This window comes from Monodon monoceros, unplaced genomic scaffold (assembly GCF_005190385.1).
Source record: "Monodon monoceros isolate NGI ecotype Baffin Bay Population unplaced genomic scaffold, NGI_Narwhal_1 Super_Scaffold_1, whole genome shotgun sequence".
NCBI classification, from domain to species: Eukaryota; Metazoa; Chordata; class Mammalia; order Artiodactyla; family Monodontidae; genus Monodon; species Monodon monoceros.
Window position 1 is genome coordinate 75,831,517 of NW_021703765.1, and position 26,597 is coordinate 75,858,113.

At 46.2% G+C, this 26,597-nt stretch overlaps 1 protein-coding gene across 3 annotated transcripts in view; it reads right to left on the bottom strand.

The window, feature by feature from the left end:
• The window catches only part of KSR2 (kinase suppressor of ras 2), a 400,523-nt gene that overhangs the window by 247,262 nt on the left and 126,664 nt on the right, over positions 1-26,597 (bottom strand). For all 3 annotated transcript variants that reach the window (XM_029234471.1, XM_029234459.1, XM_029234465.1), the window contains exon 4: positions 4,333-4,846. In XM_029234471.1, the coding sequence (XP_029090304.1) occupies positions 4,333-4,846 (514 nt within the window). The remainder of the gene's footprint in view (positions 1-4,332; positions 4,847-26,597) is intronic.

Sequence of the window (26,597 nt, forward strand, 5' to 3'; positions counted from 1 at the left end):
GACGGGTAAGAACACTGGGGAGACTTAGTAACCCCTAATGTTTATGCCTAAGTCTATCTATAGGATTATATCCACAGATCTATGTCAGTGTTTCCCAGCCTTTTTTCAATGACCACTTAAAGAAGCTTTTCAGATATTTTTTTCCAATCGTGACCCCCAACTCCCAATGAAATTTTAATACCACAGATAAACTGGGTATCTATTTATGTATAGATTTATGTAGATCTATGTATAGATTTATGTAGAGATCTGCAAACTATTATATCAAGGTTTTTTTTCCCCACATCTCTCCCCTAAAAACCCATTTGTGCCCCGTTAGGGGTGATTTCACCCCTGTGAGAATGCATGTTATGTGTGTGTGTATAAAACAAAAGGTCCAGCATATACTTTCTGCTTTCTTCATCATGTGTCCTGTGTTGTCTCAATTTCCACAACAGTCAGGTATTACTTTTACCAGGGGAAAAAATAGGATTTTTTTCCCTCTGTGTGTGTATGCATGCACGTGTATATGTGTGCGTGTTTTGGTAGTGCCACAGGAGTAAAATCACACTCATAAATTCAAATGCTAAACAAAAGAAAAGAACAAAAGGAAAAGAAGAAAGTAAAAAGGACTTTGAGAATGCATACACAGCAGGAGAGACGGTTTTGGCCAATACCAATCACAACAGTTCTGATCCAGCTCAACGTACCTGGACTGCAAGGCTACCAGCGATGAGAGACATACTATAGCTCATACAGTCTCGTTTTCTTGCCCTGCTTTTTCTACAAATGCCCATGAGGTACTACTGGGGACAGGACTGAAAGCTGAGCAGACCATCTGTTGAAAAGCACTGTGGGTACACCTGAGAGTGCCAAGAATTACTGGTCTCAAACGCAGTCTTCCTCCGACCCAGCACCCACCAGGGTACTGGTGCTGGAAAGCTCACAGGAACCAATGGTTTTGAAAGATTCAGTTCTGTTCAGAAAGACCTGTGACGTCGGAAACCCCACTTCATCCCATGGAGAGGAAATAAAAGTAGGCTTAAAATTGCCAAGTTGGCAACAAAGAACCATCCCCAGCAGGGCTACCAGGGAGAAGGAGACAAGAAACCAGACATTAAGCAGACAACCAAAACCAGAATGAGCCGAGTAATTCTGCAAGTGCCTTTGGCTACATTCCACAGCGTAAAAGGCTGACTTCTCAAGCCTCCTCACCCACGCCCCAGTGGGGTTTATTCCCAAATCAAAGCTGTCCCGAGTGGGAAGAACCCCCAGAATAAAAAAAAAAACACTATATACAGTTTGACCCTTGAACAATGTGGGTTCGAACTGCGTGGGTCCACTTATACATGGATTTTTTTTTTCAATAAGTCATACATGATTTGTGGTTGGAACTGCGGATATGGAAGGCCAACGATGGGACTTGAGATATGTGGATTTTGGTTTCCTTGGTGGGTCCTGGAACCAATCCCCTGTGGATACCGAGGGATGACTGTATATCTGACACAAGTTTCACAAAACAATATTAATACTTAGCCTCACTACATGCAATGCATTCCAATATAATCTAGTCTAGGATAGTCTATTTCATATTTTTTAATGCTGGTCACAGCCCACTAAAATAAGCTCCTTGAGAAAAGGGAACCCTTGTACACTGTTGGTGGGAATGTAAATTCATGCAGCCACTGTGGAAGTAATATGCAGGTTTCTCAAAAAACTAAAAATAAAACTATCATATCACCAGGCAATTCTACTCCTGGGTATATATCCAAAAAAACCAAAAACACTAACTCAAAAAGATACATGCACCCCAATGTTCACAGCAGCATTATCTACAACTGGCAGGATATGGAAGCAACCTAAGTGTCCATCAACAGATGACTGGCTGAAGAAGATGTGGTACATATATACAATGGAATGCTACTCAACCATAAAGAAGAACAAAATTTTACCACGTGCAACAACATGGATGGACTTGGAGGGCATTATGCTAAGTGAAATAAGTCAGAGAAAAAACAAATACTGTATGATATCACTTACATGTGGAATGGAATGTAAAAAATACAACAAACTAGTGGATATAACAAAAAAGAAGCAGACTCACAGATATAGAAAACAAACCAGTGGTCACCAGTGGGGAGAGGGAAGGGGGAGGGGCAACACAGGGGTGGGGCAGTAAGAGGTACAAACTATTAGGTATAAAATAAACTACAAGGATATATTGTACAATATATGGGGCATATAGCCAATATTTTCTAATAACTATAAATGGAGTATAATCGTTAAGAATTGTGAATCATTATATTGTACACCTGTAACTTATATAATATTATACAACAACTATATTTCAATTTAAAAAATAGACCCAAAAAATAAGCTCCTTGACACTGGTTTTGGCAATGATTTTTTGGGTATGACACCAAAAGCACAAGGAAAAATAAATAAGTGGGACTATATCAAACTAAAAAGCTTCTGCATAGCAAAAGAAACAGTCAAAAAATGAAAAGGCAATCTACAGAATGGGAGAAAATACTTGCAAACCATATGTCTGATAAGGGGTTAATAACCAAAATACATAAGGAACTCCTACAACTAACTCAATAGGAAAAAATAAAAAAAGGGCTTCCCTGGTGGCGCAGTGGTTGAGAGTCCGCCTGCCGATGCAGGGGACACGGGTTCGTGCCCCAGTCCGGGAAGATCCCACATGCTGCGGAGCGGCTGGGCCCGTGAGCCATGGCCACTGGGCCTGTGTGCTGGAGCCTGTGCTCCGCAACAGGAGAGGCCACAACAGTGAGAGGCGCGCGTACCGCAAAAAAAAGAAAAAAAGATTATAACACATATGTGTGGTTACTGGATTAGTGTCAGTCTTCACGAGGCCAAGGGCTATGTCTTTTTCCTTTCCATTGTACCCCGCCGACTAGCCCAGAGTCTAGAACACACCACATTTCATCAATTCTAAGATGCACACAGGATGTATCTTACGATCAACGTCTTAGATTCACCCACAAATGGTAGTGAGAGCTCACGAAACACCGGCTAAATCGTTGAAATGGAAATGCAGTGAACCGTTCCCCAGTGGTTGCCCCACCTCAGAGCTCCCAGAACCGGTGTCCACACCTTTCACACACGACAGTTCCCAAATTTAGACTCTTACCCGCATCTCCTCATAGGATTATCCATAACCATTTTATCTTCTATGCCTCAGATGCAATTTTGTTAAAGGTAAATATTTAAAACGTGCTACTCACTTCTGTGACCCTGTTTAGCATTTCTTCCATTTTTAATACACTGAGACCTCAAAAACCTGCAAGGGACCCAGGTCACAGTCAGCCTCTGAGGGGCCCTGGAGGGAGCTGCCCCATTTCTCTCATTAGCCAGCATACAGTCACAGACGCCGTGTCGCCCTCTGCTGGCAGCAAGTCCCACCTACGCACCCCCACCCCCACCGCCCCCACCCCCACCCCCACCCCCGCAAGTCAGAGCCAGGTACAACCCATGTCAACTTTCAGGATTTTTCTCCCCTGGGTGCCTTGGCCCACCTGCAGCTTCTGTGGGACGACCTTTGCTCTGACAGTCCACTCATCCACTCCCTGAGCCCCCTCCCACCCCCAGCAGACCTGGGCATGTATCTCAGGTATAAACACAGAGCAAGTCCCAGGCACAGGGTCGGTCAGGGCAGCACCATCCAGCACCGCAGCCAAGTGACACAGGCAGCCAGTCCATACTTGGAAGGTGGCCGGTATGAACTGAGCTGAGCTGCTGGTGTGAAATACCCTCCAGATTTCAAAGACTCAGTGTGGAGAAAAGAATGCAAAGTATTTCCGTAATAACACTTTACACTGATTCTACTGTGAAATGATCACGTTTTACGATATTGGGTTAAATGACATATCATGAAAGTTAATATCACTCGTTTCTTTTGACTCTTTTAAGGCAGCTACTAGAAACCGTAAGGTCGCGTATGCAGCTGGCGTCCTATTTCTAGGTGTAGCACTAGGATAGACTCTGCAGGGACTGGCAAGTTTTCCTGTAAAGGGCCAGACGGTAAAGACTGCGGCTTTTCGGGCCACCCTCAACTCGGCCATCGTAGCAGGAAAGCACCCACAGACAAAACAGAACGGAACGAATCTGGATGCGTTGCAATAAATTCAGATTTGGCTCCTGGGCTATAGTTTTCCGACCCCTACTTTACAGCATTAATAGTATTAAAAGGGGTCATTTCTGGGAAATTCCGGACCAGCCATTAGGGAAAAACCACCTTTCATTCAACTGGAGGAGGGAAATACAAGTTGATTTGAAGCTTCCCTGACTGGGAGGCTCAGCTGCCCCCGGGAACCCACCAAATGCACTCACTTGGGCGTGTGGGCCTCGTCTACGCGGTGACCCAGCTGGAACTCGTGGGACTTGCTCCGATGCAGGGCCGTGAAACCCGGGATCAGGTGGATCAGCTTCCGGGAGGAGGGCGGCGGGGTCCCCGGGGGCTTCAGCTTGTTCTTCCTCCTCATGGGTGGCGTGCCGGGCGGGGTCACGGTGGTGACGATGTTGGGGGTGCGCGGCGGGGTGCGGACCGTGTGCCGCTGCCGGGGCGACGGAGGCAGGGACCGGTGGCCCGACTCCAGTGGCAGGGGCGGGCACAGGCCCGGGTAGGCGTCCACCGTGAGCCTGTCCACGTGGCTGTACACGGGGGGCCCCGGGCTGGGGCTGGCGTGACAGTAGTGCTGGACGCACTTGGACTGGACCCTGGGGCTCTGGGAGAGGTGGGTGCGGATCCACGGGGTCGGCTCCGGGGGGCACACGGGGTTGTTCTCCTTCCCCGTCTCCGTGGTGGGCCACTGGATGGTCCAGTCTTGTTTGGAAAGGTTGCCTCCTGAGTTGGGACAAAGGAGCAGAGATGACAGATGAGCCATGAGAAAATGGGTGAATTACACTATAGGCACATTACTGTAGACGCGCGTTACACCGTGTGCACCGTGCACCGTGCGTGTGCCGATTACAGCGTGCTCTGTACGCACATTTACATAAATTACGCACGGTATGGCTGTGTGCACATTTACATAAATTCAACCACACCCACTTGGCCCCTCCAAAAAGAACGAAACCCTTTAGTTGACTGTCTCACCATAATCCCCATTCAACAGCCTTGCCCTCCACTGTCCAGGGTTGGGGAGCCCACAGCTCAAATGTCCAAGGAAAGAGCATGGCAGGTGTGGGGAGAGGCGAGGAGGCTGGTAGGGACAAAAGCATAGAGGTAGAAAGGAGATTTTCTTGTCTTACAACAGTTTATTAGAAAAAATGGAGCACTAAAAAAAAATCCTACTGCCTGAATGCAACTTGAGGTTTTTTTCAGCCCTGATATAAGCTAAGTCAGAAAATAAAACTAAATCCTATAGTTCACTAACATTTTTCACTCATTTGCTGTATTAAGAGTGCAAATACGTATTTGGTCTACACATACAGACTCTCAGGCTACAACGTGCAGTCCTACATCCTCTACACTAAGAGATGTAAAAGCGTAAGGGTCAAATACTGAGACCAAACGTTCAGGCTCCAAAACCATCTAAGTCAGGGCAGGCACTTTCCTGGGTCCCTTTTCCAGTGTCTTCTCGAAGGCAATATATGGTGACAATGGGAAAACTGGCTCAGGAGGCTGAAGGGACAGGTGAGGGCAAACCTCCAGGCCCATGTGGATTTTATACCAAGTTCAACAGGAAGCCATTGAGGGTTTTGACCTAAAGTTCATTTCTCTAGTTAGCATCTATCACCATACAAAGATATCACGTTATTATTGACTATATTCCCCACGCTGTAACTAGACCTATCGTGGTGATCGTTTTGTAATATATAGAAATTTCAAATCACTATGCTGTATACCAGGAAGTAACAGAGTGTTGTAGGTCAATTATACTTCAAAAGACAAACAAACTTATAGAAAAAGAGATCAGATTTGTCATTACCAGAGATAGGGGTGCGGAGGAGGAGAACTGGATGAAGGCTGACGAGAGGTGCAAACTTCCAATCATAACATAAATAAGTACTAGCGATGTGCTGTACCACATGATTAACATAATTAATACTGCCATTTGTTACACAGGGAAGTGGTTAGGAGAGTAGATCCTAAGAGTTCTCATCACAAGGAAAAAACTAGCTCTTTTTCTTTTCTTTTCTATCTATATGAGATGATGGAGGTTCACTAAACCTACTGTGGTCATCACTTCATCATGTATGTAAGTCAAACCGTTATGCTGGACACCTTAAACATACACAGTGCTGTATGTCAATTATTTCTCAACAAAACGGGAAGAGAGAGAGAGAGAGAGAGAGAGAGAGAGAGGTAATAGAGGACAGATAGACAAATAGATAATAGATGATAGATAGATAGAGGCTGCTGCTTGGACAAGGAGAACCCAGTTAAAGGGTATCACAGGGCTCCCACTGAGAGAGGATGCTGGCTTCCACTTGGGTGGTGGCAGCACAGATGGAGACAAGTCAGCAGGTATCAAGAGAGGACCACGGGGCTTCCCTGGTGGCACAGTGGTTAAGAATCCACCTGCCAATGCAGGGGACACGGGTTCGAGCCCTGGTCCGGGAAGATCCCACATGCCGCAGAGCAACGAAGCCCACGTGCCACACCTACTGAGCCTGCGCGCTAGAGCCCGCGAGTCACAACTGCTGAGACCGCGAGCCACAACTACTGAGCCTCCGCTCTAGAGCCCGTGCTCCACAACAAGGGAAGCCACCGCAATGAGAAGCCCGCGCACCACAAAGAAGAGTAACCCCCGCTCGCCGCAACTAGAGAAAGCCCGCACGCAGCAACAAAGACCCAACGCAGCCAAAAATAAATAAATAAATTTATTTATTTTTTTAAAAGAGAGAGAGAGAGAGGACCACGTGGCAGGACCTGGCAGAAGGCGATCGAGTGGGCCCTCCCATCAGAGGCCAAGCTGAAATAAATTCCAACTCGTGGCCGACTGGCAATAACAATAATAATTACTATAAGGACCATGACAAGAGCTAATTTATAGAGCATTTGACAGTTTACAAAGTGCTTTCATGAACACTGACTCACTGCCCCTTTTTTAATTAAAAACAACTCATTTTGTTGTTACATATTCATTATAGAAAAATTAGGAAATTCGGATAAGGAAAAAGGCAATGTTGTTCTACAGCCGACCCATCCTGCCTATTAATGCTCGGCTGTGGAGCCTGCCAGCTGGTTTGCTGTGCTTTTTTTTTTTTTTTTTTAAGAAACACCATAAGATCTTATTTAATGGTTGGTCATCTGTTTTCTTCATTTGTTATATTGAGACTGTTCCACATCTTACTTAATTTTCATAAATCTGTGTGCAAAGGGCCATTTTGATCTCTACTTTGTAGATGAGGAAATGTATGCGCAGAGATGAAGATGTTTCCAAGGTTACAGCAGAGATGGGAGCTGGCCTCTGGGATTCAAACCCAGGATCTTGGTCAACTCAACAACGAGGGCACAGGGCCTCTAGGACAGTGGGACCTGCATTCACCGAAGACCCTGGACTGTCATAATCCGCACAATGGAAGCAGGAGCTGGAGCAAGGCTACTTCTGGCAAAAGTCTCCCTTTTCCTTCCTCCCAGACTTTGCCAGAACATTCTACCAAAATCACCATCACTATGGTGTGTCGATTCTCAAATATTTACACATACACATTAGCCCGGGGACTAAGAGAGCCAGCTCTGGAGTCAGATGACTTGGCCCTAATTCTGGCTCTCCTACTTCCTGGCTGTGTGACCTTGGACACTCATCAAACTTCTCTGAGTCTTAGCTTTATCAGCAGTGAAACAGGAAAATAGTAGACCTGCTCCGGGGGAATATTATGAGGATCAAATGCAATAACACAAGCAGTGTGCTGAGCCCAGCACCTGGCACACAGCAGGCCCTCCATAAACGTTAGCTGATTGTACTGTAATTCTCAACACCATGGTGATGCGTTGCTACCTCCCGTTTAAAGCGTATGCACCTGTGCTGAGAGCTGAACACGGCACCGGGTGACGTCACCTCCCTGTGTACCTCTCGGAAGGTGATGTTCAGAGAGGCTGAATAGCTCTGAGAGCTGGGGACAGACAGAGAATCAAGCCCAGATCAGCTTGATTCACCCAGCAAGCTCTGGATTGATGTATTTGCTCAGGAAATACAAACACATTGGCAAATGAGCCTAAGTAATACATGTGTAAGAAAGTAAATCTATTTTTTTAAGTTATCTTCATCACATACCACGCTCCAAGGCCACAGGGAAGTACTGTGGGCATTATCGCTAGAGCTCATGCTCCCTTGAGTGAAGTGAAAAGAATATGGGACTGCAACTCAGAGAGATCCAGCTTAGAACTCTGGTTTCACTGCTGATCAGCTCTGTGATCTTGGGCCAGTTACTTGACCTCTCTGAGACTCTGGGGGTTTGTAAAATGAGAATGAATAATCATGGCTCCCTTGGAGGGTGCAGTGAGGATTAAACACATTCATTCATTCATTCACCCAAGTATACTTCACAAATATTTGAACTCTTCTTGTATACCAGGCACTGTTCTAGGCACCAGGATACAGCAATGAACAAAAGAGACGAAAGTTCCTGTCCTCACAGAGCTCATGTTCTTGGTAAGGAAACAGAGAAGAAAAGGGGATGAACAAAAAAAATAACATTATATTACTTATAAGATGTCATATATAATATAATGCCTGTAATATGTCAGTGATAATAAATGCTAGGGAGGAAAAGAAAGCTGGACGTGAGCACCAAAAAGGAATATTGGGGCTACTTCAATCAGAAAAGGATGCAGACGTGACAGTGGGCATTTGAGCAAATACCAGAGTGAAGCAAGCAGCGAGTTAATGAGACACAATGAGTCGAGCTGTCAGCACAGAGCCTGGACCACATGATGGTGCAGACAAATGGGCGGGTGCTTGAGGATGAGTGAGACGTCTGTTGTGGATGCCTGGGACTCATCTAGCCTGCTCCCCAGGCACTCGCTATACCAGCGCCTGGCGTTGGGCGTCTGTCTCCCCTGTCCTCGAGATGCTCACAGGCCAATGGGAAGATCAACGATGAAATAAGCACTCACTGCAATTGCACTCCCAGGTATAGACCCAAAGGAATTGAAAGCAGCACTCAAATGTCTGTATGTGAATGTTCACAGCAATGCTAGTCACAACAACCAAAAGGTAGAAACAACCCAAATGCCCATCGACTGACAAATGGATAAAGTAAAGGTGGTGCGTCCATACAACGGGATGTGATTCCACCATCAAAGAGAATGAACTACTGATACAGGCTACAATTTGGATGAACCTCAAAAACACGATGTCAAGTGGAATCAGCCGAACATGAAACGTCACATAGTGTATGATTCCATTTATACGAAATGTCCAGACTAGGCAAATCCATAAAGACAGAAATCAGACTAGTGGGTGCCAGGGGCTGGGGTGGGGGGAAGAAGGAATGGGGGGCAACTGCTTAATGAGTACAGAGTTCCTTTACGGGTGATAAAAGTGTTCTGGAACTTGATAGAGGTGATGGTTGCACAACGCTGTGAATGCACTAAATGCTGTGGAATCGTTCACTCTTAAATGGTTAATTGTATGTTCTGTGAGTTTCACCTTGCTTAAATAAAGGTAAGTACTCACAATATGGAACCGGGAATCCAATGTTAGAGAAAGTGCAGGTGAGTGAGAGCAGAGGGGAGGAAGCCACCTTTCTGGGGAGGGATGGGGAAAGGCATCCCGGAGGAGCAGACACCTAAGCCCAGATCTTCAGGATGAAGGAGAACATCCTAGGAAAGGGGCAGAGTGGAGGATGTAGGAGGAAGGATGAGGACAGAGGGAACAGCAGGGCCAAGGGCCAGGAGACGGCAGAACGTGGTGAGTCTGGACTGCAAGCAGTTCAGTGTGGCTGGAGATATTCCGAAGGAGGAAGAAATCCAGGCTGAGGCTGGAAAGAAGGGCAAAGGTGGACCGTCCAGGGATTTGCTCTGCTAAGTGGAAGGGGATGGTGACTGATCCCCTGCAGTGGCCTCCTGCAGAGCTCCTGGAAACCTGACACAGCCCAGGGCTCAAGGCCACCAAACCCAGTAATAAGCAAGGGGGAAGCTCTGGTCTACCATCATGCAGCTGTAAGCTCCAGGCCTGGACCCCAGCCCCACAGTCATGCCCAAGGAGGGGCTGGCACTCCCACAACCATAAATGATGATAGCATGGAGGCCAAGTTCCTGCTTGGCCATACTGTTATATCCACAAGGCTTGGGCCCCAAACCCCTGCTTATGCCGAGGGAAGGGCTGGCTCTCCCAGTGGGTAAATGCTGAGAAGTGGGTTAGGGCTGGAGGCCAAGGTTCTTTCCATCACATCACTGTTACACCCCAGCCCCTGCTCATACCAGTGGACATGCTGGCGCATCCCTGATCCTGTGGCTTACATACCAGAGCCCAGGGGATGGAGTCCATTTGCCACGGGCTCCTGCAGGACGCAGGGTGCTGGCCCAGAATGCACGCACTGACTACTCTCTCTGTCCCCTTGTGATTAAAGCTGTCCCAGAGGCCCTGGTGCAGGGCTGTGTGAGCATCCGTTCTCGCTAAATAGGACCCACTGTGCATAGCAGGCATGACCAGATGAGTGCTGTGGAAAGACGTGTCTGAAGCCAGCCCTCCAACTGCACGAGCGCGAGGGGCACGGGCTGGGCGTGGGGCTGGGGGTGAAAGGGGCAAGGATCGTACAGGTCAACGGCAGCCGCAGGAGCCCAGCCTGAGGCTGCTGAAGGCACCTGCGTGGGAGATGACGGGGACCAGGAGTGGAGCTGTGGCAGCAGAGATGGAGACGAGTGGGGTGACTAGTATAAGAGGAGGAGAATCGAATAGCTGCCATGTGTTGAGCCTTACTGTGCTCCTGATGCTGCTGTTCCAAGTCATTTACTTGTATCAAGTTAATAGCCACACAGCAATCCTACAGAGCAGACAAAAATCACTCTATTTTATAGACGTGGAAACTGAGGCACAGAGAGTTTAAATGACTCACTCAAGGCGATACAGTCAGAGAGAAGGACAGCTGGGCTGGTGGTCTGCGCCCTTGAGCATGACACTAAGCCAAGGCTGACGTCCCGGTTCCCCCCACCCCTGGGTCACATGGTGGCTGGGGGCATGCATCACAGCAATGGAAAACACAGAAGGAGATGGAGCACAGGGCAGGGCGGGGGGCGGGGGGCCAAGTTCAGGGTCACACCAGCCAAATCTGAGGTTCCTGCAGGACATCTGGGTAGCGATGCCCAGGGCGCAGTAGAATTTTACCTTCTCCTCTTTTGCTCCCAGGAAATCCTGGGAGAACTGCTCAAGAAGAAGTTATTTTTCTAGGCTGAGAGAAGTGGTCGGGAGATTCTAAAACCTCCCAAGTCTGTCCAAGAGTGTCAGACTCCTCTTAGAATTTTTTTTTTTTTTTTTTAAGAAAGACATGCCAGGGGCATCCCCTGGTGGCACAGTGGTTAAGAATCCGCCTGCCAGTGCAGGGGACACGGGTTTGAGCTCTGGTCCAGGAAGATCCCACATGCCGCGGAGCAACTAAGCCCATGTGCCACAACTACTGAGCCTGCACTCTACAGCCCGTGAGCCACAACTATTGAGCCTGTGCTCTAGAGCCCGCAAGCTACAACTACTGAGCCCGCGTGCCACAACTACTGAAGCCTGTGTGCCTAGAGCCTGTGCTCTGCAACAAGAGAAGCCACCGCAATGAGAAGCCCACGCACCGCAACGAAGAGTAGCCCTTGCTGGCCGCAACTAGAGAAAGCCTGCACGCAGCAACGAAGACCCAATGCAGCCAAAAATAAATAAATAAATTAGAAAAAAAAAAGAAAGACATGCCATGATTTAATCATGTTCACCTTTTGTCTCCTCTCCCATTTGATCCCTGAATCTCCAGAGCAGACAGCCCATGGCCCTGAATTACAGGTCAGGGAGGAGAGGTAATGAACACATCACCCACTGACTGACTCCCTCAGAAGGAGAAGGGACACCTCCACATTTGGAAGACTTGCTTTCTGAACAGAAAGAACAAGAATAAATTCTAAGTAAACATCAAGCAAGGAAGTGGAAGTTTTTATATGCACAGAACACCCTTGACTTTGCAACATGATGTTTAGAAATGAACTTGCCCCAACCTTTCCTGTGACTCAGTTTCTGCATCTGTAAAATGCAGATCACATTAGAGCTTTCCCCTAGGATTATTCTGAGGATTAAATAAGACCATACAAGCAGGACATTTAGCACTATCTCTGGCACACAGCCCAATGCTGCATAAACATTAGTGAAAATGGGAGTAAAACCACCTATGTTACGTGACGCCGGTGAGGACTAAATGAGGTAGATGTGGATATATAGTGCCGGGCCTTCAGGGCCTGTGTCCCTGATCTGGCCAGCTGCCATCCCCTACTGGAAACAAACCCGTGATATCAAAAGCCACTGAGTCCGGGCTTCCCTGGTGGCGCAGTGGTTGGGGATCCGCCTGCCGATGCAGGGGACACGGGTTCGTGCCCCGGTCCGGGAAGATCCCACATGCTGCAGAGCGGCTGGGCCCGTGAGCCATGGCCGCTGAGCCTGCGCATCCGGAGCCTGTGCTCTGCAACGGGAGAGGCCACAACAGTGGGAGGCCCGCATACGGCAAAAAAAAAAAAAAAAAAAAAAAAAAAGCCACTGCGTCCTTATTGTGGTTGAATTGTATCCCCACCAAAGCTATGTTGAAGCCCTAACCCCCAGTGCCAGTGAATGTGATCTTATTTGCAGATAGGGTCTCTGCAGATGTAATCAAGTTAAGATGAGGGAACAGTGGATTAGGGCGCACCCTAAACCCAACGACTGGTGTCCTTAAGAAGGGAAAAGGACACACAGAGGAGGAGGCCATGTGAAGACAGAGGCAGAGATCGCAGTGACACAGCTACAAGCCAAGGATCGCCAGCAGCCACCGGAAGCTGGGAGAGAGGCATGGGACAGATTCTCCCCTACAGCCTTCTCCTTGATTCTTCTCCACTAACACCTTCATTTTAGACTTCAAGCCCCCCAGAACTGGGAGAGAATACATTTCTTCTGTTTCAAGCCACCTAGTTTGTGGTGGTTTTGTTACAGCAGATCAAGGAGACTAACAGAGCCTTCAACCAGGAGTCAACAACATTTACTGAATACAGACTGCGGAGTTATGATAGAAAAGTTAGCATTTGGAGGGCCCTGCCAGGCCCAGTTAGGGGATTCAGTGCTTGTCTTACCTGCCCTGTAAGGTAGATATTATTGATCTGTTTTATAAATGAGTTCTATAAAGTCCCATAGTTGGTAGTAACCTTCACCTTCATGCTTCCCCTTTATCACATGGCATCTGAAGTTGAGCTGGGACCCATTGCCCCCCACAGCCTACAGTTCCTCCAAACACACACACACACACACACACACACACACACACACAGAACTCCATGAGATTCAAGGAAGCACTGAGTTGGTCCCAAGGATCGCTGTCCTAAAGTTTCAAAGTCTGAGAGATAAAAAGAGTGGAAGAAAAGCTTTACTCTCCAAATTCCCTTCTCCATCAAATTCTCTTCTCCTTCACCCTTCCATTAAAAATTCAGAAGTTTGGGGATGCAGAAGCAAAAAGCCTCATTTCATTAACCAAATTGACAGCCGCTCAACTGACAGGGATTCAACTTCTCTCTGCCGACGCTTCAGAAGTGTTTCGCTGACGGGCTATATTACATCAACTCTTCCCCTCTCTCTTTGGATCCTCTTTTTAATAAAGTCTGAGGCAAGAGGGTAATCTTTCATTTTAAATAGGGAAGGTGTGGCACCAAGGTGCTCTGGGGGTTATTAATCGTAGCCCTTGCTATCTTGTCATCCATTTCTGGAAAATCATTTTATTTCAAGTCTTGAATGGGGTGGGGAGAAGGGAATAGGTTTTAAGAAATGAAAGGTCTAAGGATTGATTAAAGACATTCCAAGGTGCAGGGATTTTTCTTTTGACATTCTCTGATAAACGACCAAGAGAAATAAAAGCCATTCTCAAGGGAGAAAGTGATTTCAGAAAGTCTAGGCAAGTGTCTAACTTCTTTGCCCCTTCCCATAAACATTTTATAAACAGGCCAACGTCTGGCTTGGACTTTGTCTGAATTTCAGTGCCAGCATCCGAATGTATATATGCTACTATTCCAGAATCACCCCTGCTTGTAACTTTTGTGAATGTTTCAAAACACTTGTTAGTTTAATCCTCACAACTCTCTGGCAAGAAAGAGAACTTTTAGGACTTCCCTGGTGGCGCAGTGGTTAAGCGTCCACCTGCCGATGCAGGGGACACAGGTTCGTGCCCCGGTCCGGGAGGACCCCACATGCCGCCAAGCGGCTGGGCCCGTGGGCCATGGCCTCTGAGCCTGCACGTCTGGAGCCTGTGCTCTGCAACGGGAGAGGCCACAGCAGTGAGAGGTCCGCGTACCGCAAAAAAAAAAAAAAAAAACTTTTAGATGCTGGCTGAAAATACCTCACTGGAGTCATTGGTAAAGCAAAAAAATAGTAACAATAATAATTATTATTAACACTAACAAGAGTTACTGTTTATTGAGCACTTACTATGCACCAAAGAGTATTCTAAGTATTTTACATGCATCACTTCACATTATCCTCACAAGACCCTTTGGAGAAAATTCTGCTACTGTCTTCATGTTACAGTGGAGGAAACGGAGGATCATCTGAGAGACTGAGTGGCCCAAGGTCACACAGCTGATAAGTGGTACAGTGGGGTTTCCAATACAGGTCTGTACCCCTCAACATCCCGATTTTTCTAGGAGCCTCCCAATGCTCTCAGGAAGTGGAGACAGAGCCAGAAGGCCCTAGAAAGGCTGAACCATTTTACACAGACCTTTCGGATCAGCATTTAGGGCAATGCCATCTGACCCTTCAAAAAAAAGTTAAATATGATACTCACTATAGATACAATCCCTGAAAGAGTGAAACCTGAAATCCAGGATGAATTTTCAAGTTTCTGGTTTGTAGTACTTGCAAAAAGAAGCAAATAAGGACAAATGAAAAACACACCATTGCCAAAGCAATTCAACAGTGGCAAGAATCTTAATCTAAGACCGCATTAATGAGCTTGGCATCCGGCCAAACTGTGGGTCCCGCTGGGCACTGTCTCCAACCCTGAACGTCCCCAAGCTGGACCAAACAAATGCACTGACCCCAGTCTGTGCAGGTCATCTGGGAGATGGGCCAGGGCAGGGAGCTTGGGCTCTGACCCAGTAATGCTTCCTAGGTCCTGCCCTACGAGGCTTTTGCGATTTTATTATCCACCAGGAGATCTAGCCAGATTAACGTTTGGTCACGAACTTTAGGGTAGTTTTTCTGTTCTAACAAAGCTCCTTTTTATAAAAAAAAAAAAAAAATTGTATTGAGGTGAAATTCACATCAACCATTTTTAAGTGCAGAATTCAGTGACATTTAGTACATTAACAATGTTGTCTCTATCAATTCTAAAAAATTTCCATCACTACCCCCCAAAAATCCCATACCTACTAAACAGTCACTCCCCACCTCACCCCCTTCTCTCAGCCTCTGGTAACCACTAATCTGTTTTCTGTCTCTATGGATTTACCTATTCTGGATGTTTCGTACAAATGGAATCATACAATAAGTGATCTTTTGTAACTGGCTTCTCTCACTTTGTATCCTGTTTTCAAGGGTCATTCATGTTGTAGCCTGTATCAGAATCTCATTCCTCTTTATGGTTGAATAATATTCCATGATATGGGTAGAACACATTTTGTTCATCTATTCATGAGTTGATGGACATAAGCGTTGTTTCCACTTTTTGACTGTTGTGAGCAGCTCTGCTATGATAATTTGCATACGAGTATTTCTTTGAACAACTGTTTTCAATTCTTTGGGGTAGGTACCTAGGAGTGGAATTGCTGGGTCACCTGGTAATTCTGTTTAACCTTCTGAGAAACCGCCAAACTCTTTTCCACAGCGGCCGCACCATTCTATAGTCCCACCAACAATATACTAGGGTCTGATTTCTCCCAATCTTAGCCAACTCTTGTTATTTCTATTTATTTATTTATTATTAATATTATTATTGTCATCCTAATGAGTGTTTAACAAAGCACTGTTTTAATAGTACTATTTTTTAATTAATTAATTTATTTGTATTTTTGGGGGGCCACGCCCTGCAGCTTGCGGGATCTTAGTTCCCCAACCAGGGATCAAACTCGCAGTCTCAGCAGTGACAGCACGGAGTCTTAACCACTGGACTGCCAGGGAAGTCCCAGCAAAGCACCTTCAATCACGGCCATAGCTAACGTTCATTGAGTGCTTACTGTACACCCCACTGCTGCCCCGCCATCTCTCACCCTGATGCCTTATTTCGTTTATTTCTCACGACAACCCTGTGGGGCTGGTGAGGAAATTAAGGCTTTGGAAAATTAAAACACTTGCCCGAGGCCAAGCTCCAAACCCTGGTGTTCTGACCACAGATCACATTCTCTTGGCAGCTATACATAGCACATCTGAATTAATCCTCATAGCCATGCAGGGTGACATGTATTACCAGCCCCATTTTTCAGATGGAGAGACTGAGCCCCACAGAGCAGCAGGGACCTTCCCTAGGTCCACCCACGTAGAAGGTGCCAGGTCCATCCGACTCCAAACCCCATGTTCTTTTCCCTCCGCTGTATATTCTTTTACAATATTTAGTGTTTTAATTGTTAAGTACAATTAAAACTGTGACTGGGATGCAGCCAATCTCCAGAATAAAGAGAGCAACCACCACCATCTGTTGGACAGTTTAAACTGAAAAGAAGCCCTTCCTGGTTAGTAACACGGTTAGAATCTGCATGGAGGAAACTGCAATAAAACACCTCCCAGAGTATCTGGCGGTGAGAATGTTTGATAGGGCAGCAAGCCCTGGAGGTATTGACGGGTTCTGACACTGTACACTGCAGTCTCCTTGGAACCGTGGCTCTGAACCCCGGTGACCGTCAGCATCACACGGCAGCTCTGAACAGCGTAATACGAACGGTGAGCAGAGTGGATGGCACAGTGCACTGGACTCCAGGATTCCTGGGTTCCAAGCTTCCCACAGAGCTGAGTGCCCATCACCGTTCTCTGTTCATCACCTCCACCCTGCTACCCACTCTCTCTCCTCCCCCGCCTCCTGTTTCATTTTCCTCACACCCCTTACCACTCAGTGGAATTATTCTTTTATATCATCTGTTCTCATTATTCACCATCGTTATATTCTATAATATAAAGTCACTGCAAACACTGAATTAGCCAATATTGAACCATGGCTCCTAGTGGAAATACAAGGTTAGGTTCCTATGACCCTCTGGTGACATTTTCATCAACTGATCCCTACATAATCTTGTTTCATGAATATTTCTGTTTAAGACAGAATCTAATAAGTTATTTAATATCTATGTTGCTGATTCATTAACATTCAACTCATGGCCAACAGCACTGTCACTCCTGCCTGAAGGAATCTTACATAACACACGTATTTTCTGGAAAGGCATATCGCAGTCTGCTTGTGCCCAGAAGCACTGGATAGCACTTCATATGCTCAGGGGTCGTTTTAAACAGAGAAATCACCCCCAAAAAACACAAAAAATGTGAAAAACTTGAAAAAAAAAAACAAAACACCTCACTGACAGTATGAGAGCTGAAACAAGAAGACAGAGCATGAACCTCAGCTAAGGACATGAACACCAGGCGACTCAGACTTCTCCCCACTCCACAAATCCAAGTATTGATTTTAGGGTTACAAATAAATTTTAGGGAGTGGGCAAATTCACGGAGATGAATACAGAATCCATGAAGGATTAAGACTGGCTTATTTATCTGTTTGTTTATCATCTGTCTTCCCCACTGGAATACAAGCTCTAAGAAGACAGATGCCTGGGCTAGACTTCTCATCACTGCATCACCCAGCACCTAGCACAGTGCTTGGCAACAAATAAATGCAGATGTTTTTCCCCAGCACAGATGTATATCAAATCATCATATGGTATCATATGGTACATCTAAAACTTACACCATGTTTTTTGTCAGTTATATCTCGATAAAGCTGGGGGAAATTTTTAAAATAAATATAGGCTGTTTTGTCTCAATGCATAAATTATACACTGCTTCAATAAATATTTGTGGACTGAATCAATTCTTCATAAATTCTAACTGCCATGACTGATAAACTTGTTTGTATCACCCATCCTGAATTCACCAAGCAGGGAGATGGGAAATACCTTAACACAGCTAAGATCCTATTCATGCCAAGGGCTGCCCTGCAAAGATAAAGTCTTGAGAAATAAAGGCCTGGTGACCAAAGAAAAAGAGTAGGAAGATGCTCTTATCTTGATCCTGCCTCCTTCTGGCTCTATGTCCTCTGAGTAATAGCTGTGTCTCTGCCCCGCCCCAGCGCCCTGCAGAAGGATGGACTGTCCCCTGGGCCTCTGAGGGACAAGGTGGAGGTGAGAAGGTGGGGGACCCATCGAGCTCAGACCAGTTCCCAGGGATGCAGCAGGAGAGAATCCACACAGGGACAGGCCACACTGGAGAAGGATGCTTTCTGAGATGCTTCTAATTCCAGAACTCTCTGTCGCTCCATCACTCTGCCTCCCTTTGAGTGACAGGATTTATATTAGTTCTATAACTTCTTGTGTTGGAAAATTCAAGAAAGCGGAAGGTGGCATTAGATGACCTTAGGTGTGGCAAGGCACCCTATTTTTATCTCCAGACAACTGACTGGTACAGCAGGTTTTCTTAATCCTCCTGCCTTTTCCCTCACTGTGCGGAATTCAGTGGGACCCGCACCTGCCCTCATTTCTCTCCCAATTTCCCTCTGCGGGGAAATTGCTTGTGAAAGCTTTGAGCCTGGTGTGGCAGGCAGTCAATCTGTTCAGGTTACCCACATAGACAGAAATGTGGATGCTTCCAGGAAAAAGATGTTGGGGAAACTTTTATTAACTTCTGTCACCCCTCTTAACCGAGGCAGACACCTCCTTGGGCACCAGAGGGCTTTTTGGAGACCTCTGGATTTAGCACCTCCTGTGATAACTCCTTGTCACAGAATGGCAGAACCCAATTGAGTTTGAATCCCAGCTCTACTAATTACAAGTTGTGTGACCTGCAGTCAAGTGCTTAACCTCTCTGAACTGCGCTTTGTGTATCTCCAAAGGGAATGATAAAAGCACCCACTCCGTAGGGTTGTTCTGAGAATTCATGAAAATAAAGCACTTTGCAAACAGTCTACCTGCCCTCGTTGTCATGACTGTTGCTCTTGTTGGTTAGCTGTAATTCTCTTTCATTCCCCAGGCAGCTATGTACGTTCATCTTTTAGATTAGACACCCACTACGTACAAGGCACTTGGATCCACAAAACCAGCGGCTTCTCCATCCACATAGAATTTATACCCTACAAACCAGATTATGAAGACTTAGCATGAAAAAGAAGTTTAAAAAAAACCTCATTAATAATTTTTATATTAACTACATGTTGAAAGGGTTACGTTTTTTGGAAATACTGGGCTACATAAAATATATTGTTAAATTTAGTGTCATTCCTTAAACGTTAAACATAGAGTTACCACACGATCCAGGAATTCTACTCCTAGGTATATATCCAAAATAACTGAAAGCAGGGACTCAAACAGATACTTGCACACTGATGCTCATGGCAGCATTATTCACTATAACCAAAAGGTAGAAACAACTCAAGGGCCCATCAACAGACGAATGAATAAACAAAATGTGGTCCATCCACCTAGAGTCTGTCATACAGAGTGAAGTAAGTCAGAAAACAGAAAAACAAATACTGTATGCTAACACATATATATGGAATCTAAGGGGAAAAAAAAAAAAAGGTCATGAAGAACCTAGGGGTAAGACGGGAATAAAGACACAGACCTACTAGAGAATGGACTTGAGGATATGGGGAGGGGGAAGGGTAAGCTGTGACAAAGTGAGAGAGTGGCATGGACATATATACACTGCCAAACGTAAAATAGATAGCTAGTGGGAAGCAGCCGCATAGCACAGGGAGATCAGCTCGGTGCTTTGTGACCACCTAGAGGGGTGGGATAGGGAGGGTGGGAGGGAGGGAGACGCAAGAGGGAAGAGATATGGGAACATATGTATATGTATAACTGATTCACTTTGTTATAAAGCAGAAACTAACACACCATTGTAAAGCAATTATACTCCAATAAAGATGTTTAAAAAAAAAGACAAGAAATAACAAGCATTAGTGAGGATATGGAAAAAAAAATGTGGTCCATCCACACAACCGAATATTATTCAACCATAAAAACAGATGAAATTGTAATACATGCTACAACATGGATGAACCTTGAAAACGAGCTAAGTGAAATAATCCATTCACAAAAGGACAAATATCATTGTGTTTCCACTTGTATGAGGTCCCTAGTCAACTTTATACAGACGGAAAGTAGAATGGTGGTTGCCAGGGGCTGGAGTTGTTTAATGGTTACAGAGTTTCAGTTTGGGATGATGAGAACAAGTTCTAGGGAGGGATAGTGGTGATGATTATACAACATTGTGAAAGTACTTACTGCCCCTGAAACGTACACTTCAAACAGTTAACATGAGCGATTTGATGTTATGTATACTTTAACAGAATAAAAAATTAATGTCACCTGTTTCTTTTTTATTGTGACAACTAGAAGATTTTAAATTACATACATGGCTCGTATTATCTTCTCCTTATACATATAACGCCCATCACAGATCTAGAAGAGGAAGCAAGCATTAAATATGGACTCACACTTCAATTATTTAATTAGAACAGAGGGAGCTGAGAGGGAGCTGGGAAGAGGCTCCCCTGAGCTGGGGGCTGGAGGATGAGCAGTGGTTAATTAGGCAAAGAAAGAGAGGCAGGTGCCCCAACCAGGACACGCATGTCCAAGGATGGGGCCCACTGGAGGAAATGAGAGGGGCCAGTGGGGCCAGAGTATAGAGGGTCCGGGGGGGAACTGAGGGGGCTGGTGGCAGGCTGGGACCTGCGGGCCAAGGTGGGAAGCTGAGGCTTTATCCAAAGGACAGTGCCCTCTGTGCTCTGACGGTACTGATGACCACCGCTTAGGAGGACGTGAGCCCACTGCATTTGAGCTGAGGACCTGCCCATATCTGCAGTTAGACCACCAACTCCTGGAGGACAGAGGCCACGTTCTGACACTTTCCATCTCCTCATACCATCTCAGGCCCTAGCACAACACTGGCACCAATAAATATTTGCTGGCTTGATCTGAAAGAAGCCAACCCAAATGGGTCCAGCCCCACAGCAGCTAACCTTTCCTGGCACCCAGGCTGCCACTGGAGCCCAAACACCACGTTGATGATGCTTCCAAAGAACATTTCCAAAAGGAGATGCTGCCGAGCCCAGAGGTAAAAAAAAAAAAATGAAAAATTAAAAAATATCCCTCCTGGGCTTCCCTGGTGGTGCAGTGGTTGAGAATCCGCCTGCTGATGCAGGGGACACGGGTTCGTGCCCCAGTCCGGGAAGATCCCACATGCCGCGGAGCGGCTGGGCCCGTGAGCCATGGCCACTGAGCCTGCGCGTCCGGAGCCTGGGCTCCGCAACGGGAGAGGCCGCAACAGTGAGAGGTCCGCGTACCGCAAAAAAAAAAAAAAAAAACTGGGGACAGTATCACCTACCTCATAGGATTGTTTTGAGGGTCTAGTGAGTTGACATTTCTAAAATACCCATGCCAGTTCTGGGTCTGGCCATGATGGAGAAAGCCCATCTTAGGAGCACTGATTGCAGCCCCAAACTCTGGGAAAAATGCAAAAGACAACTAATTATCTCAGGATTAAAATAAATAAATAACAGCAGGTGAAAAGGGGAGGAAAGTAAAAATTTGAAGAATGACTAATAGGATGAGTTTCCTTCATCTCCTAGTTTTGCCTTGAAAGTGGGCAGAATCTAGCAACTATGCAGTGGGCATGGAGAATAAACATCCCAGAGGAGCCCATCTTTCTAGCCAAAGCATGGAGGCATGGGGCCCTGTGAGCAGAAGAATGTGGGGAGAATCCTCTTTTTTTCTCTTTTTCCTCTCCCAGCCTTGCCCCCAGGTCACCCCAGCCATAACACTGCTTTCATATGACACAGAAACAACACAGGTACCTAGGACCCCAAGAGAAAACCCATCCCTTTGGATAGAGGAACTGGGAATAGGGGCCAGTGTGATGTGGATAACGTGAGGGAGAATCCGTGGTGTGTTTTCTCTCTCTTTCCTCACCACTTCATCCCAAGGTCAGGATCAGTCATTCAGAACAATGCACCAGGGCAGCAGTCTAAACTCTGAAAGAACGCCATCTTTTTGGCCAGAAGAACTGAAGAAAGAAGCCCCTGGGAGCCAGAGACCGGGGAAGATATCCCCAAAAGGAAAGAGCGGGAGAAGGGGCTTCCTAATTCAGTGTGTAATACACTGCACATGCTCAGGCCAATCCAAAGAAGCATCAAAAAAACTTAGAGAAATGATCTGGCATTGGACCCACAGAAAGCAAGACAAAACTGACAGCCTGAATGTAACCAGATGGATTGCTTAAGAATATTAAAACAAAACAAACAAACAATAATCAATATTCTCCAAAGGAGATTTAGAACGTCACAATATTCTAAATGTCCAGGAGATACTCCAAAACTACTTTAATGTTTATAGACGTGATACATACAACTATAATGTAAAGGAGAGTGGAAACCCAGACAAGAGTAGACCCTTAATAAATGGTAACATTATACTTGCTCTAGTATACTCTGATATTTAAGAAAGGTAATAGCTTGTGGATAGCTTTTCTACAGGGAGAGAGTTGTTGCAATCATACATGAGATTTCCAGATCTTCCTCAACATCAACCATGATGCCTACATCTTTATACTAAGCACAACATGAAAACCTAGTCCCCGCCCTCTGAGTCCTTATAACCTAAGGCTGATTATAATGATACAATCAGAACTACGAAATCAAAAAAAAATGGGTTGTAATTATATACATCAGCTCTCAGCTCAAACATCAAGCATCCTTCCCTGACCACCTTCTCTGGGTTGGTTCCCACCCTTGTTATTCTCCATCACTGCCTTGCCACTTAGCACATGTTTAAAATATGTGTTTATGTGTTCTTTTCATCATCGCTCTTCTTCCTATAGCCTGTGCAGATCAAACTGGCCTTGTTCAGCTCTGTAGCACCTCATAGATGCCTGGCACAGAGTGGACACCAAAAGATTTGGGGATGAACGAATAAATGGACAAATGAGAGAAGTCAGTCAATCGGTCAATTGGTTGTTTAGTCAAAGTGAAGTGCAAATATGGTTAAACATGCTGTTAGGCATAAGACAGAGATTTCAGATGAGCAAAACTACTGGACTTCACCAGAAAAGACAAATGAGAGAGACTGTGATCTCCCCAGATCTTTATTAATAGACTAGACCACTATGTACTTGGGATCGATGGAATGATGATAAACTACTATAGAAGATTCTTGAAATACCTGTCTGCCCAATGATAAATGTTTGTTCTTTGTAATCACGTCTATGAAAGAAGCCATTTTAAAGAAGCAACATCCCAGTACTTCCCTAACGACAGAAGTCAGACCATATCTATGGGATGGGAACTGGAAAGGAGAAATCTTGGGAAGAGATTGTGGATGGACGGCTATCTTTCTGCTGCCATGAGGCAGAAGAGGAATTAGATTTGTCCTAGATGGTTGCAGGGGTCGTTGCTAAAACCAATAGGAAGAAATGAAAGGAAAGCAGATTTGGCTTATTACAAGTCAAACACTAATAGTTACCAACAGCCTCCCTAAAAAAAGAAACGGTGACCTCATAAGGTCAACAACAACCTGTATCTAGAAGCTTTGAAGAAAATGCTGAATAACCAGAAATTTACAGATCGGGTTGTCCATGTGATGGGAGATTGGACTACATCTGTGTTTCCCAGACTATGTGCCATAGAATATGAGTCCTAAAAGTAAACTTGAGAAAGACTGCATGCTATAGCCCTCCATTGGAGACTCACAAAGCACACTAGCATATTAAAGGTTCTGACAAGTCCTGCAGAGTAGAAACTCAGCATTTCTCAGACTCATTGATATGATATTATATGATCACAGAATCCAAATTACTTAACTCGTACCACACATGGGTGAAACTCATGGTCTATAAAACATGTTTCAAATAACCTGGACTAGACAATAACTCTAATCTTCTCAATAACTCTAGACAATCTAGACAAGATTAGACAATAACTCTAATCTTGAACATTCTGATTCTCTTTCCATTAAAGGGAAAGAAGTATTGGAGGCTGGAAGCTCTAGGCCAGTGGATCTCAACTTGAACATGCCTGTGAATTCCCCATAGGCCTTGTTAAAACACTGAATATGGGGACTTCCCTGGTGGTGTAGTGGTTAAGAATCCGCCTGCCAATGCCGGGGACATGTGTTTGATCCCTGGTCTGGGAAGATCCCACATGCCATGGAGCAACTAATGCCATGCGCCACAAATACTGAGCCTGCGCTCTAGAGACTGCGAGCCACAACTACTGAGTCCACGTGCTGCAACTACTGAAGCCCGTGCGCCTGGAGCCCGTGCCCCACAACAAAAGAAGCCACTGCAATGAGAAGCCCGCGCACCGCAATGAAGAGTAGCCCCCGCTCGCTGCAACTGGAGAGAGCCCACGTGCAGCAACGAAGACCCAACGCAGCCAAACATCAATCAATCAATAAAAAAATTAATTAAAAAAAAAACACTGAATGTGGGGCCCACCCCCCAGGTTCTGATGCCTTGGACCCGGGATAGAGTCTGATATTTTGCATCTCCGACAAGCTCCCAGGTGGTGCTGATGCCACTGGTGCAGGACCACAGTTTGAAAACCACTTGTCTAGACTTCGAGATTAAGGCCTTTCTGTGTTCTGACCAACCTGGAGTCAGAGCGCTCCATACATCTCACTGTGAGTTAAGCTCCAACCCTTTGTAATTCTGACTTTTTCTTCTCATTCCATAAATGAGAGGTGGAAAGGGGAGAGAAAGAGGAATCTGATCGTTAATGATGGAGGTACAGTCTGCAAAGCCCTCCCCTGCCAGTCGTGGGACCAGAGAAAACTCAGGCGGCATTATTAGAGGAGATATTACACCCAGCCCTGCTCAGACTTTTCAGGTTCTAATTCAATCACATACTTACTTTTTCCTCAGACCTCGTCTAGATGCTTCCACTCACACTGTCTCATTTATCCACTATGGCCACCTTGCCAGGCAACTGCCATGATTCTCTTTTTTACTGATGGTAAAACTGAAGTTCAGAGAGGTAAAGTGGGTTGGCCAAGGTCACACAGCAGAAAGAGGCAGAGCTGGTGTTTGGAGCTCTTTCTACATGATTCTCTTATTGCCACCTGGCAGGCCCTCCTCCTTCCTTTCCTCCAACCCCTACCTTTTTATCAGGAATAGATTCTTGAGGGAAGCCCCCAGCCCAACTGATTCCTCCTGTAAGCAATTCCATCCAGTTCTACAAAGAGCTACTGTCAGGTACCTGGAGACACAGCAGTGAATGAGCCAGGTGAGGCGCCCATCCCCGCTGGGGTCAAGAGCAAAGTCACGCAGACAGACTATTGTCATGAAGTGTGCACCGCTTGTCCACACGCTGACACGGGGCCTGTCTGGAAGCTCAGACAGGGTTTCTGGGAGGAGGATTCCAAGCTGACTCTCAGAGGGGAGGTCGAGTTAGCTGGAGGAAGCCATGCTGTTCAAAGCAGAGCCCTAGGTCAACCCCTCGGCTGTCACCCCTGGACCTGCATCACTCCCACAACTCCCCAGCTCCATACACAGCACCGCCATCTGCTCAGAGGCATCTCTCCCTCCCTGCCCGCGGCAAGGCCATCCATGCTACCTCCGGGCACATCCTGAATCTGCCTGTTCTCTCCATCACCACGGCCACGGCCCAGGCTGAGGCACCGTCATCTCATGCCTGCACAGCTGCAGCAGCCTCCTGGTCGGTCTCCTTGCCTCCCCTCCAGCTCCTCTACAACCCATTCTCTGATGACAACTGATCTTTGCAATCATATAACTGAGCCTCGCTTCCCTACTGGAACCTCAGTGGCTCCCTGTTACTCTTAGGATCTAAATCCCTTCCTGCGGCCTGCAAGCCTGCCCTCCCCGTCCCCTCCCCCGCCCCCCCCGAAGCCCTCACACCTCCTGCCACTCGGCCTTTGCTCCAAACACACCAACTCACCTCAGGGCCTTTGCACTTGCTCTTCCCTATTTGGAAAGCTCTTCCCCCAGACCCTTCAAGGGCTGGCTCCTTGTCACGCAGGCCATCAGCTCACACGCCCCCCTCTCGGGGAGGCGTCCCCTCTCCTGCCAGTTGCTCCCTGTTACGTCATAGTGGTATTTTCTTCACAGCGCTGAGTCATTCTCTGTTTGCCCGTTTGTTCATTTACTGTCTGTCTCCCCCAACTCCAACTGGAATGTAAGCTCTACAAAAGCAGGAACTTTTGTTTCCTGTTCTCCCACCTTGAACTGAGCCTGGCACGTAATAGACCCCCAAATATTTACTGCATGAGTCAGTGAGTGAGTGAATGGCCAAGA